This window comes from Lepidochelys kempii, chromosome 14 (genome assembly GCF_965140285.1).
Source record: "Lepidochelys kempii isolate rLepKem1 chromosome 14, rLepKem1.hap1, whole genome shotgun sequence".
Lineage (NCBI taxonomy): Eukaryota > Metazoa > Chordata > Testudines > Cheloniidae > Lepidochelys > Lepidochelys kempii.
The window spans coordinates 6739221-6752783 of record NC_136393.1 but is presented as its reverse complement, the minus strand read 5'-3'; the positions used below and the strand labels follow the sequence as shown (position 1 = coordinate 6752783).

The 13563-nt window shown below is 46.5% G+C and overlaps 1 protein-coding gene across 5 annotated transcripts in view; it reads right to left on the bottom strand.

The window, feature by feature from the left end:
• The window catches only part of RGS9 (regulator of G protein signaling 9), a 72801-nt gene that overhangs the window by 42351 nt on the left and 16887 nt on the right, over positions 1-13563 (bottom strand). For all 5 annotated transcript variants that reach the window (XM_073310533.1, XM_073310534.1, XM_073310536.2 and 2 more), the window contains 5 exons: positions 5977-6027; positions 5710-5816; positions 4201-4252; positions 3174-3232; positions 1818-1894 (listed from right to left, as the gene is read on the bottom strand). In XM_073310533.1, the coding sequence (XP_073166634.1) occupies positions 1818-1894; positions 3174-3232; positions 4201-4252; positions 5710-5816; positions 5977-6027 (346 nt within the window). The remainder of the gene's footprint in view (positions 1-1817; positions 1895-3173; positions 3233-4200; positions 4253-5709; positions 5817-5976; positions 6028-13563) is intronic.

Sequence of the window (13563 nt, the reverse complement as noted above, 5' to 3'; positions counted from 1 at the left end):
GATTAGATGTATCCTCTTCTGTTTGGCCTGACAACAATTTGTTAGAATTCCTCCCTTTTACCTGCACTCAATTCTGACACCTCATGTATGTCTATTCCCTGTAACACTTCAGGTGCATACAGTGTCTGTGATGTCTCTGACACCCATTTGTTTGGGGAACGGGTGATTTTGATGGGAACTACCGTACACAGAAGTAACATAGCGCACACCATGTAGGCCTGGAAGGTAGGCAGTCCTAGGTCTAAACCTCTGACTTGGGGTCCTGGTTCCCAATGCATTCGCTGCATAGCGATGAACAAGTCACTTCCCCATCACTGTTTCAGTTGCCCCGTGTGAAATTTCACAGAGATGTTGGGAGGATCAGTGTTGGCTTTAAAAACCGCACTTTGGATCTCTTAGGCTATGTTCACACTGCAATCATGGAGTGTGACTGTCCGAGCTAGCTTCATAGAATCATAGAATATCAGGGCTGGAAGGGACCTCAGGAGATCATCTAGTCCAACCCCCTGCTCAAAGCAGGACCAATCCCCAATTTTTTTTGCCCCAGATCCCTAAATGGCCCCCTCAAGGATTGAACTCACACTCCTGGGTTTAGTAGGCCAATGCTCAAACCACTGAGCTATCCCTCCCCCACCTTAAATCTAGCTAGCTCGGGTCTTGGAGCACTGATGCCACGGTAGCATGCGTTTCAGCATGGGCTCTACAAGCCCGCCCAGAACCTGGGTAATTACCAGGGTGACTAGACCGCACTGAAGTCAACACTGCCCCAGAGCTCGACTGCTCCAGCACACTAACTAGCAAGATTAAAGCAAGCTCGGGTATGTCTCCATCAGCTGCAATCACACGCTGGGACTGCAGTGTCGACATCCCCTTAGCGTGAACCAGATCTGTTCCAAACAGTGTTAATTTGCAGCAACAAACAGGAATTGATGGCATGTTTCTATGAGGCAATCTGATACTTTCTGTTCTGACTTGCCTGATGCAATTGTAATGCGGTGCTGGGGTACCAGGGCAACATATTATATGCAAGGGCCTGGATGCCGAAAGGTTGAGACAGGAATCCAGGGTTAAGCCCCTAAATAAAAGTGGCCTGATTCAAAGTTCAAAGGGGCTGAGCACACACAACAGAGAAGATGGCACCACAGACCTCATGCTGGCTGTCAGCCAGGCCACTCAGATTGTGATTCAAAGAGAACCTTTTACAACTCCAAAGGGTCAAGGGCCTGATTTGGAAATCCCTACTCCAGCAAAACTGGTACTGAAGTTGCTGGAAGCTTTGCCTGAGTGAGGTCTTTTGTGCGGCAGGATCAGGCCCCTCATTTTCAACAGAAGTTGTAACAGATGTAAGTGCAAAAACCTACTTTTGCATGTGCAATGAAGCAATTGCAAAGAGGTATTTGTACACGCAAGGAGGGTATATGCACATCCACACATGTGCTTCTTTGCATATGTAAACCACACTGCAACTCCACATTGTGTATAAGCAAATTTAGTTATGCTTGTTTACAAGAGCAAATGCAGGTGCAATAGGAGAGTGTGAATTTGTGTAGGCCACTGCCCACTCCCTTGAAAACTTGGGCTAAAATTTCTCATTTGATAAGTGTCAAACGAATAGCAGGTCGTGTGTGGAGGAATACAGTTCATATGGAAACAGTTTTCCCCTTCACGTTCCCAAGGGACTGTTAATAAGCTGCTGTAAAATTGTAATTTAATATTTTTAATTTAACTCTATTATTTGATTGCACATCAAGTCAACACCCCATAGTCCCTCATGCCACCAAATAAAGAAACAGGTAACAGAACTGGAGAGAGCTCACCTATACTGCTCTTTGGCCTGCATAACAACAAAATCCCATTTGTAGTTTATTTTTTTATTTAACAAGTTGTAATGTTCCTGAAATTAAAAGAAACAAACCTGTTAGTACAAAATTATGAACAATTGTGACAGACCTGGCAATTTCCTGCAATATGATTGGAAGACTAAGTTTATGTATTATTGCAGGCCAGGATTGTATGTAACCTCTCTAGAGGACAGATGTGACAAATGTGAGACCTGGGAGTTCAAAAGACGATCCAGAAAATGTAGCAGACAAGTATGGGCTTCTGGGACAATTAGAGTGAAGTGTATTTCCTGAGGAATCCCAAGGGAGAAGTTAATGTGAATTCCCCAGCTCTGGTTATGCAAAAACCAGCCTTCTGAAACTGTGCCCTGAAGAGAAGGCCATCGTCTGCTGATTACCTGTTACAGAAGGCCAAGATCAAAGGTCCAAGTTGAATAAAAAAAATGGCTGTTCTGCGCAGACTTGGGGTCTCGTTTTGGGTCAAAGATGGATGAATTTGTGACCACAGGGAAAACAGCTGTACGTTTGGAAGGACTAAAACCTACCAGAGCCAAAGACTAGAATCAGGGGGTGATCTCTGGTAAGCTTTCTAGCATGCGTATAGGGTTTTTAAAAATTATTTTAGTAAGTTTTCTCTGTAATGCTTAAATGTGCTTGCTCAGAAGGAGCTGGGTGGTGACTTATAGCTGCAGGCAATACCCGGGTCATACCCCTCGGACAGGAAGCAAAACGCAGGCACAGGCCGTTTAGACAGTCTGGCTTGCTGGGGATATCACAGTGTAGGCAGGGACCTATGCAGCCTTAAAATCCCCAGTCAGGAGGGAGGGAGATGTGGGTCTCTGCCCAAGAGAGGAGACAGCTGGGAGCCAGAAGTCTAAAGTGGTGAACCAAAGAGGGTGAATACAGGTGCAATTGCTCTGAAACTGTGACAACAATATCATTCAGTCCAGAGCTTTTGGTTCTCAACATGAAGAACATGATAAAAAACATGCCCTCCTCTCTGAACTAAACAAGGGATAGGCTGGCAATTTGAGCTAGAAAAAATGGGTGGTTCTGAAATGAATTACTATGAACTCCGTTCACTCTGAATACTTCATTCCAGCATTCTGGAGAGGGTAACGGCCCTACTAATATGATCATTTACTTTAAACACTTTTGTACATCAGCAGCTATTTCACAAAACAGAGGTGCCCCTGGGGCGTGGTGCAAACAAAGTGGGGAGTGCATTGAAGGCTTTTTGTCACTTTCCACCCTCCAATCTCAAGAGCAGCTGGCTCAAGCTAAAACAGCCTCGGAGCTGGCAAAGGCACAAACAATAGAACGTCTTCCTACCTTTTCATACTCTTCCAGAATCCCTTTCCTCTTAATATTTTTCTTGGCTAGGTAGATTGCTGGGAGAAAAGCAAAAAGGTTCAGTCACTAGGCAGATCAATAAAGCTAATCCCTATAATTGGCACGCTGACCCCATGACAAAGGAGTGGACCATTGTCCATTGTGACATCTTTCCCAGACACAAGTTCCAATCTCACAGAAGCCCACTCAAGGAAGACGTCCTTAGTGGCTGCATTCTGTCAAGGATCCTCCATGCGTCGATTCAGAAGTGCAAGAATGGCTATCCTCCCTCACTCTTGAGCTTGATGTGGTTGATTATGCAGTTATAGGCCAACAAATTGTGCCTTCCTGAAAGCCTGGGCCAAAGTACATTGGAGTCAATGGAAGGGTTTCAATTTGTCTTCAGTGGGCACTGGATCAAACTCTTAAAAGGTTAGGAACGTTTTTTTTCCCAATTTGGGGGCAATTTTTTTTGTTTTTGTTCTAAAGCTTTTAAAAATATATTCTTTTAATGTTTAAAACCAAACTGGGTTATTTTCAGAAGGCGAGGCCTTCAGATTTCAGGACAAATATATAGGATAGCTCAGTGGTTTGAGCACTGGCCTGCTAAACCCAGGGTTGTGAGTTCAATCCTTGAGGGGGCCATTTAGGGATTTGGGGCAAAAATTGGGGATTGGTCCTGCTTTGAGCAGGGGGTTGGACTAGATGACCTCCTAAGGTCCCTTCCAATCCTGATATTCTATGAAGGTACAAAAGTATCAGGTAAATAAAAGCTGGTGACCCAGACGTCAGGAGTAACCCTGCAATGAACAAAGTAGTGTGTACCCTAAAGCCCATGAGCAGCCCTATAATAATAAACCAAGATGATCAGCCCAGTCTTCGTAAGTAGCCCTACATAGCCAGAACAGCAGCACCTGGAGAAAGCACTCAAGAGTATCATCAGCATCCACCTGATTATATGGGAGTGTGCTGTACATCCTCACGCTCCATTCAGCTTTCACAGAAAAGCTATAATGTTAACACTTACCATAGTCGGTATCATCTGCTGCCCACTGCTGGGTGGGCCAGAAATAGGGTGTCTGCAGAAAGAAGCCAAAAACAAGACCTCAGTTTTCATGTAGCCACCATCAGCTGCATCTGGCTCTTTACAATCATTACATTTTGTTGGTATCATACTGTATTGTTGTATTTTTGGGTAAACAGAAGAAGGAGGGAGTCACCTGCTTTGCAAATATGCTACAAAAAGAAGCTTATCATTTCCATACTTCTACCATTTAAAGGGCTGAATCAACACACCCACAAAATATCCATCTTCTTAGCTCAGCATAAGCAGTTAGGAGGATAAGACAAGGTTATTTTTGTTGTTGTTATTAAATCAGGTTTAATGGAGTCAATTACATATCCACTTCCTCTGCTTTGACAATCAGTTATTGTTAACAAGGTGAGACTTTCAAAACCATGCAAGCTTTCAGAACAGCAAAGTACATGCTTATCATTCCAATGTTCTCCTTGATATTGTAAAGATGTTGGAGCATGGATTGGGGAACATGAAGGGAATAACCTCATTTGAAAACTATATGATAGTGCCCTAATCCGGGGTGGGCAAACTTTTTGGCCCGAGGGCCACATCGGGTTTCCAAAACTGTATGGAAGGCCAGGTAGGGAAGGTTGTGCTTCCTCAAACAGCCTGGCCCCCACCCCCTATCTGCCCCCTCTCACTTCCTGCCCTGACTGCCCCCCTCAAAACCCTCCACCCATCCAACCTCCCCGCTCCCTGTCCCCTGACTGCCCCGAGCCCTATCCACACCCCCACCCCCTGACAGGCCCCCCAGGACTCCCACACCTATCCAACCCCCCCTGTTCCCCATCCCCTGACCGCCCCCCCCAGAACCTCCACCCCATCCAACCGCCCCCTGCTCCCTGTCCCCTGACTGCACCCCAGGATCCCCTGCCCCTTATTCAACCCCTCCGCTCCCCGCCCCCTTACCATGCCGCTCAGAGCAGCAGGAATGGCAGCCCTGCCGCCCGGCCGGAGCCAACCATGCCGCTGCGCTGCCCGCAGCGCAGCCCCGCCGCCCAGAGCACGGGTGGCACAGCAAGCTGAGGCTGCAGGGGAGGGGGAGCAGCAAGGGAGGGGCCGGGGGCTAGTCTCCCCGGCCGAGTGCTCAAGGGTCAGGCAGGATGGTCCTGCAGGCCAGACATGGCCCACGGGCTGTAGTTTGCCCACCTCTGCCCTAATCTTTTCTTGTATGTGGAGGCAATTCCAGCCATGAACCATGATCCCAATTTCTTATCACATCCTGTTACTACAGTGTATTCTATTTGCTCATTATACTGTCTCCTGAAATTGTTCCAATGATTTTATTTGCTAGTGTACAAGCTGCAAGGGAAAATACATTCAGAAGGAACCACTGGCATTTCAAAGCTACAAGGAAAAGTAATTTAATTAAACAGAAGCACAGAAGCCTCCGATTCTAAGCCAAGATGTAGAATACATTATGTCCAGCCTGTGTTCTGTGTCTAAGATATAACTTGCCTGAAATCTGTAGAGGCTGCTATCTGTTTTGAGGGTGAGGTTTTTTGGCTCCTGCAGAGGGTAGATGTATCCATACTTGACAATTAGATTCCCCAAGTTGAGTGCCTCTAAAAAAAGAGAAGTCAGATATATTGATGATACAAAGAGACTGCAGCAGAATTCAGAAGCAACCCACTACCCAGGAGAAAAGAATTTAGGTTGCATCTAACAATTAATTATAGTCTCACGATTCAAAGCTATAAAAGCATTAGATGGTTACACTCCTACCTTCCTCAGTGATTTTCAGATGCTGGATAATCCACTGCAGTATATCACTACCTACAAGGCAAAGAAAATACCAGACACTATAAATCAGAAGTGGTGTACAGCCCACAGAGTCCTGCAATGGGGACCAGTACACTCATTATGTCCAGTATGGAGATGGAGCCTGTGAGGACTATAGGTCCCAGCATGCCAAGCCCTATTTTAAGCCAGGCAACCCGCACATATTAAAAATTAAGGCAACTACACTGCACTCCCATTTATTCAAAGCAGGTGTGACCCACAGGCTTCTGGTTAATTGCCAGTCCAGCTCTTGGTCGGGCAGTAAACATACAGTCAAACCCATGCGGTAAAGAGGGATCCTCCAGACTACAGCAGGCCCTTCTCAGTTATCACACTGTCCCTGGATGATGGTACTTGATCTGATGTTTCCCCCTTGTCAGACAGGTCTCACCCATTGGCTTCTCAGCATTTCCTGTGTCACGCAACTAACTCGGAAGGACCTCACAGCTAACTGGAAAGCACAGCACACTCTGAAATGACTGAGCACAGCGCCACTGGAAAGTAAATTTGCCATGCTTGGGGCAGTGGAGGAGACTAGTGCAGAGGAGCCCAGTGACTGTATCTCCTCTGCTCTACGCTCCTACAGCCCCGCAGAGATGGAAACTCATGAAGCCACCAAAGAGGGGCTGCTGCAACTCAGAGGCACCAGAACGGGGAGGGGAGGGCCAGAGGGCCATGGCCCCCCACTTTTAATCGTCCCAAAGGACAAGTGACGGGGGGAAGGGAGTGGGGTCTTAGGGAGAAGAGGCTGTGTGGGTACAGGGTCTCGGGGGAAATGAAGGGGCAGAGGTTCAGGGGGAAGGGGCAGAACAAGGGCTGGGACCACAGTTCAGGCACCGGTGGCCCCCCCACTGTTAGGAACCTTCTGCCACCCCTGCTGCAAGTGGGGTAAGAGCCACCCCTCTGAAAAGGGATGACGCCAGGGCTATGCACTATTTAAGCCCTCAAAGTAGAGATTTAGTGGGACTTCAGCGATCCATAGGCCTCTTGCGCTGGGCCTCTGAATAGGAATGAATTTCACCCAAGGGAGAGCATGCCACAGAGGCAAAATACCCACAGCCTTCTGTAGGTCTAGCCTTTTCTGCTCATGTATGCAGAGAGGAACATGAGGCCCCTAATCTCCCTGTGGCGTAGTTGCTCCATGTGTACATGACCGATACGCACCGGTTTCCTTCATTCATGGAGCGGTGAAATTCACCCCAGTGCAGAAGGCCAATGAAAGGCAAGCACAGTAAAGTCCCACTTAAACCCTAAATGGTGCATTATGACAGGGTGTACCAGGCCTCCTCTACCCCGATGAAGGCATCGCCACTGTGACACACCCGCCCAATGGAAGAACGTCACTTGGGAAAGAGGGGCAGTGAGTTTAGTCCTCCAAGCACTGCCTAGAGATGCCACTCAGGCTCTAGTACCAGCAGAACCAACAAGATGTGATTCCCTCCCCAGCAGCTAGACGGGAGAGACAGAGGCAGCAGCCAATCAGGACCCATCAGGCGAGATAAGAAGGCTTGCCTGCTTCTTCACTGGGTGGGTGTTGGTTGAATTCGGGGCAGAAGAGGAGCTCCCTGGTTCTAACCCAAAACTCCCATGCCTGGGTCAGGGCCTAGCAATCCGACTGCACCTTCAGCTGAAGCGGGCAATGAACTGTTTATTTTCTGTCATGGAGTTGACTTGCCCGGATGGTCATTTTCAGCTGAATTTCAATTCACTGCTAGACTAGCAAGGGGCTTGCTGTTTGGGAGGCCTTGCTCCTAGACAGCTTTGACATGCACAGGCCATGTCTGGGCTCAAGTGGGACTTGACGCATAGTCCTTTCCTTAGAGGGAGGATGAAGTTCAGCCTAATGTCTGCAAAGTGCTTTGAGATCCTGAGATAGAAGCACAATGGAAGGGAAAAGTATTATCACTACTTAGATTGCAAGCTCTCTGGGACAGGGGCTGTCTCTTTTGTTCTGTGTTTGTACAGCACCTAACACAATGGGGGTCCTGTCCATGACTAGAGCTCCTAGGCGCTATGGCAATACAAACAACAAATAATAGTAATTGCCCATTATGTGAGACACCCAGCCAGTCCCTGCACAGGGTATTTTTAAACATCTTTTAGCTGCTGCTATTGTGCCTTTAGATATCTACAAACACCTGCATTTTAAAATTCATATCTCTGCTAGTTTTTAATGAATATCTTTCTGCAATAACCAAACAAAATCTTTTATAAAGACGAACAATTTTCAGTGTTGCTAGTGAGACTCCACATCAAAACTCAACATAACTGGAAATGTGAAGTGGATGTGTTCTTTGTAAAGGTGAACTCATAGGGAACGTTTTATTGCCAGCATGAAAAGGAAGGGAATGCTCATCAGGAATCACACAACTCAATTAGAATCCTTACTCTCAAATTAAATTGAAGCATAAAGAAACAATTCAGGTTTCAAAGGCTGAAAATGTATAACTCAGTGATATAAAAAGCATTCATGAATCCAGCTTGAAAGGGGATTTATCGTTTGAATAGAAATACATTCAGTAGGCAGAGGAGCTAGAAGTCTTGGGGAATTGGTAATGGGAAACAAAGTAGAGCTGGTTAAAAAATGTCTTTCTACAGGAAGTTTTGGGAAACAAAAATCTGTTTTGCAAAATTTTCCATGAGAATTTTTTATTTTCAGAAACAGAACATTTTCACTTAAAATGTTTTTTAAAAACTAAAAATCGTTTTAAGTGTCTTTAAATCATTTTTTTAATTTAAATGTTTGGGTTTTAAAAACAAAAAGCCAGAAGTTTTTCCTGAAAACTGAACCAAAAAAGGAAAATGTTAAAAACTGTAAGATTTTGGTTATCAAAATATTTTCAGTTTCCATTTTTTTTTAGACAAAATTTTAAAAAATTGAAAAATTTCAGCCAAAATTAAATTTTAAAACTTTCACTTTGGTCAAAAAGCTATTTTGTCAACAATATATTTTGATTAAAAACCATCAACCAGGACTAATACAGAGCCCCTCATTTTTAGGTCATTGTAGGTTCAAATCTAAGACTTGTTACCATCTGCTGGCTATGTGACATGAGTTTTGTGGGCCTCTGTCCAGACATCTCCATCATAAAAAATGCCATCTGGACTGACACGAAGTGGCCAATCCTATGCAAAGCCAAGTATGGAATGGGTCATGGAAACGGAACTACCCTCTCACAGCATTGGATGACAACATCAGCACCGCTGCTCTCTTATCATGATGGTCAGGGAGTGGTAGTGATGGACCTTGAACAGGACCCAGCTCAGTCATCCTGGGCCAGGAGGCTGGTGGCTGTAACAGGGACCTCAGAGGTGTGGGGCATTAAGGAAAGAAATGGGGGAGAGGGATCTTCAGGGCTCCAATATTTACAAGAAGAATCCCTTCTCCCTAGAAGAAAATGTGCCCAAAAGGAAGTTGGTGAGGAGGTGCTTATAGGGGCATGTGATGGGTCAGGGTGGCTGTGTTAGGTATTTCGGTTTTAAAACCTCACAGGGGGGTGAAATCACCTCTGCACAGAGGGGCCACATGAGGTCTGGGAATCATTTAAACCCCAGTGATCTGGCTTACACAACGTCAGCCATCAGCCTCCACTAGAGCCTTTTCATTATCTTCTGGGGAGCAAACAAAACTGTGACGCTCTCGCCATTTAAACAAGGCCAGGCTAAATTGCATTCAGTCCCTGATCAATTACTAACCTTTCCCTTCAAATGTCACCTACAGTTGCAGATTGAAGTGCTGACCTTTCCTGACATTATACTGATTACTTAGCCTTGCACTAGGAGCCTGGAGCTTTTATCCCACTGACTGCTTCCTTAAATAGATCAAATTAAAAGATTATTCTGTCACTCATACCTAGAGAGCTCTGACTGTAAGTGCTCTCCCTAAAAGAAGCAAATTAAACATGGGAACTATCTGCCCCCTGCAAAGAAATTCTGAAACTTTTTAGGGATTTGGCATGCACCTACGTAGTTTCCTGAACACAAAGAGCCAAGTTCTCTGCATTGCCTTCAGTGGAGTTGTGCCCATTTATACCACACACTCTAGGCCCCCGCACTACCTACACGTTGATCTGTTTGGAAACACTCAGTATTCGGCCAATGGATATGCAATCCAGGCAGCACTACGAATATCACAGCCCAGGAAACAACAGTGATTAGAGTGCAGGAGACCAGAAGTCAGATTTCCTCAGCTGGCAGGATTTATGACCTTATGGAAGAGGGCACTTAGTGCAGGAATTACAGAACCGGAGTAAAAGCAGACAGCAACCACCAGGCTATGGCCACCCAGAGGTGTTTTCCCTTCCCATCATTTAACCATTGATTATTTTTTAATCACGGTTGTACTTTATAATGCATCATTATCGCAATTCGTATTTGCTTTCATCATATTTTCACAAATGTAATGGGGCCGCTTGGTTATCTCCAGTATAACAAGAACTTCCCAGCTCCACAGTGCTGTCTTAAAACATCGTAATAGCGCTATTGGAAGATGTAGGGCCGGAGCCTCTGCTGCTATATATCACTTCACTGACTTTGTGCTACACCTGTTTAAGCAAACAAAGGGTCTGCCCCATAGTGTGTAGAAGGATAGAAGGCATGGTCTGAGAATAAGATTGATGGTCAGAACTTCCCAAGTTCTGCCAGCTACTCCCTGCCCTGACACCAATTCCCATCATGCCGTCTAGCAAGTTACTTAACATATCTACCTAGAGTGAGGAGGGATTTGACAGCAGCCTTCAACTACCTGAAGGGGGGTTCCAAAGAGGATGAAGCTCAGCTCTTCTCAGTGGTGGCAGATGATAGAACAAGAAGCAATGGTCTCAAGTTGCAGTGGGGGAGGTCTAGGTTGGATATTAGGAAACACTATTTCACTAGGAGGGTGGTAAAACACTGGAATGGCTTACCTAGGGAGGTGGTGGAATCTCCATCCTTAGAGATTTTTAAGGCCCAGCTTGACAAAGCCCTGGCTGGGATGATTTAGTTGGTGTTGGTCCTACTTTGAGCAGGGGGTTGGACTAGATGGCCTCTTAATATTCTTTGATTCTATTATTCTACCTCAGTTTCCCCATCCAGAAAATGGAGAAAGCAATATTCCCCTACAGTTCTTCAGGACCAAATCCTCCTCTCAGTGACCCCTGTGCAGCCCCAGGACATCACTGGAGAGGACGATTTGGCCGAGAGGAACAGTAGGATCTTCTGCACTCCTGGGTTCCCCAGGGCTGCAGAAGGGGCAAAACGAGAGCAGAATTTGGTACAAGGTGTGTGAAACAGCAGGTATTTATAGTGTAATATTCTTTTGATGGTTTCTAGGAGAGGGAAGTAAAGGTGTTGATAGTGTATTTCCAGCACCATGTGAAAGGAGCTCGCACACACAAAAGGAGAGTGTGTTAGCAGCTGATGGCAATGACAAACTTGGCACATCAAAACACAGCTACCTGTCTGTTTCTTCTTCAACCTATTCAAATGAGGAAAAGCTGTAATTTAGAGGCATAGAAGTGGGTTGAATATTTTGCTCCTCTCCAGCGAATTCAAGAAAAATGATTATTACCAGAAAATGCTCAAAGGGGAGATTAATTGATTGCTATTCATTTCTAAAGTTCCATATTACAGTCTGGTATCGCTCTGCCCATTTAATTATTTCTGGAAATGTATATCCAGATGTGATGGGGCACACTCTCATCGCCTGCTAGACATGGAGTTAAGAGCCAGTGAGTGCACCTATGACTGATTCATTGCCTCCTGCCCAGGGGGGGTGGAAGTAGGTAAGGATCATTAGGTACCTGGCCCTCACAAGGAACTGGAGAGAACTTGGCACGGGGAGACTGCAGAGGGGACATGATTCTTCTGTGGAGAGAAACCCCCAGAGAGCAGGTCAGGCTCCTGTCAGAGGGGAGCCCTGAGTTAGGGTCAGTAAAAGCACTTCAGTGGAAGCTGAGAGGGGTGGAAGGATGGTTCTTCCAGCAGAGAAAGGAGGAGCTAGAAGGACCTGGGGAGAATCCAGAGGCCTGGGAACCAAAGGAAGGCTGCGTTAGGCACAAGCTGCAGGAAAGCAACACGCGGGAGATCAGAGGAAGGAAGCAGCCCAGGGAAACAGCAGCAAGTCTGAAGAAGTCGACCTGCCTGCCCAATACAGGGTTCTTGGGCCAGAACCTGGAGTCGGCAGTGGGCCTGGGTTCCCCCACCAGTCCCTCAGGAAGGATCATGCAAGCCCACTGGAAGCAATAGTGAGCTCAAGGTGAGGCTGATGACTGACCCCAAAGAATGGGACGGAGGCTCTTTTGTATTGGGATTTCTTGTGAACTTTCAGTTGGACCTTCTTGTTACCCTGGAAGGGGACTGAACTTAGTGACTTGACCAGAGAGCTGAGCCACGGAAGACCCAGCAAGAGACAGACGGCCTGCAGGAGATGCCAGGGACCAGGACCCCTTGCAGCATTATACCCTGACACTAGGGAATGCTACAGGAGCAGAGTACACTACCTTACGCCATAGCTATTGAAGATCTCTCCGAAGTAGGTACGTCACAGAGGTGGAGAGGGGAACAGCTCTTCAGTTCAGACACAGTATGACTTGTTAAGGCTGTATGGGCAATCATTTGTTCTTAACTAGTAATGACCTTCCTATCTTCTGCTTTAAGAGCTGGAGCGAAATCCTGTGCCCATTTAAGTCAACAGGAATTTTGCCATTGACACAGTGAGCCAGGATTTCAGCCCAGATTTCCAAAGATGGGTGCGTGAAACAACAGGCCTATATTTGAAGACACTTCTCATAAGTGGGCAAAATGTCTGATGTGCATGCAGAAATCAGGTATTTGCATAGGCACATGGCCCATTTTAGGCTCCTAACTGGCACACACTGCCTTGTCTATCCTAGAGGGTTAGAACATTAGTTAGAAATTATTAGTAATACACTTTTAAGCCAGCATGGCTATGGAGTTTTTGCCCAGCCTACCCAGAGTTAATCCCCCCCACTCAGGGGGGTTAATTGTATATTAAATGCTCATTTGCGCTGTACTTGTTTAATAGAATTCTCAGCATTCTTTATACCTACAGATCCAGCCTTTAACCAAGGAACAATATTCCTCCCCAGTGATGGTAAATGGAGAAAGGGTCTTGATTTTTATCCCTAACAAACAGTGGCCTCATGCCAGATGATAAATAGCTGTGTATCACAGAGTCATAAAATAAGGAGGGTGGGGGAAGGGCATAAGCCCACTTTTTTTCTTTTTTGCCTGAAACTACCAGCATACACGGCAGGGGCGTAGCCACGGGTGGGCCTTGGCCCACTCACTTCCATCCAGGCCCCTCCCAAATTGTGCCCGGACTGTGCTCCCCGGCGGGAGTGCCAGACTGGCAGGCGGATTGGGGCAAGCCCCAGTGCCTGGACCCCGCTCCCTTGCGGGAGCGCCCAGTAGGCGGGCAGAGCAAGGCAAGCCCCCATGCCCTGACCCCATTTCCATGGCAGGGGCACACAGGGACTGCAGTCAGAAGGGGTGGGAGGGACCCCCAGTTGTCCTGGCCCAGGCCCCACA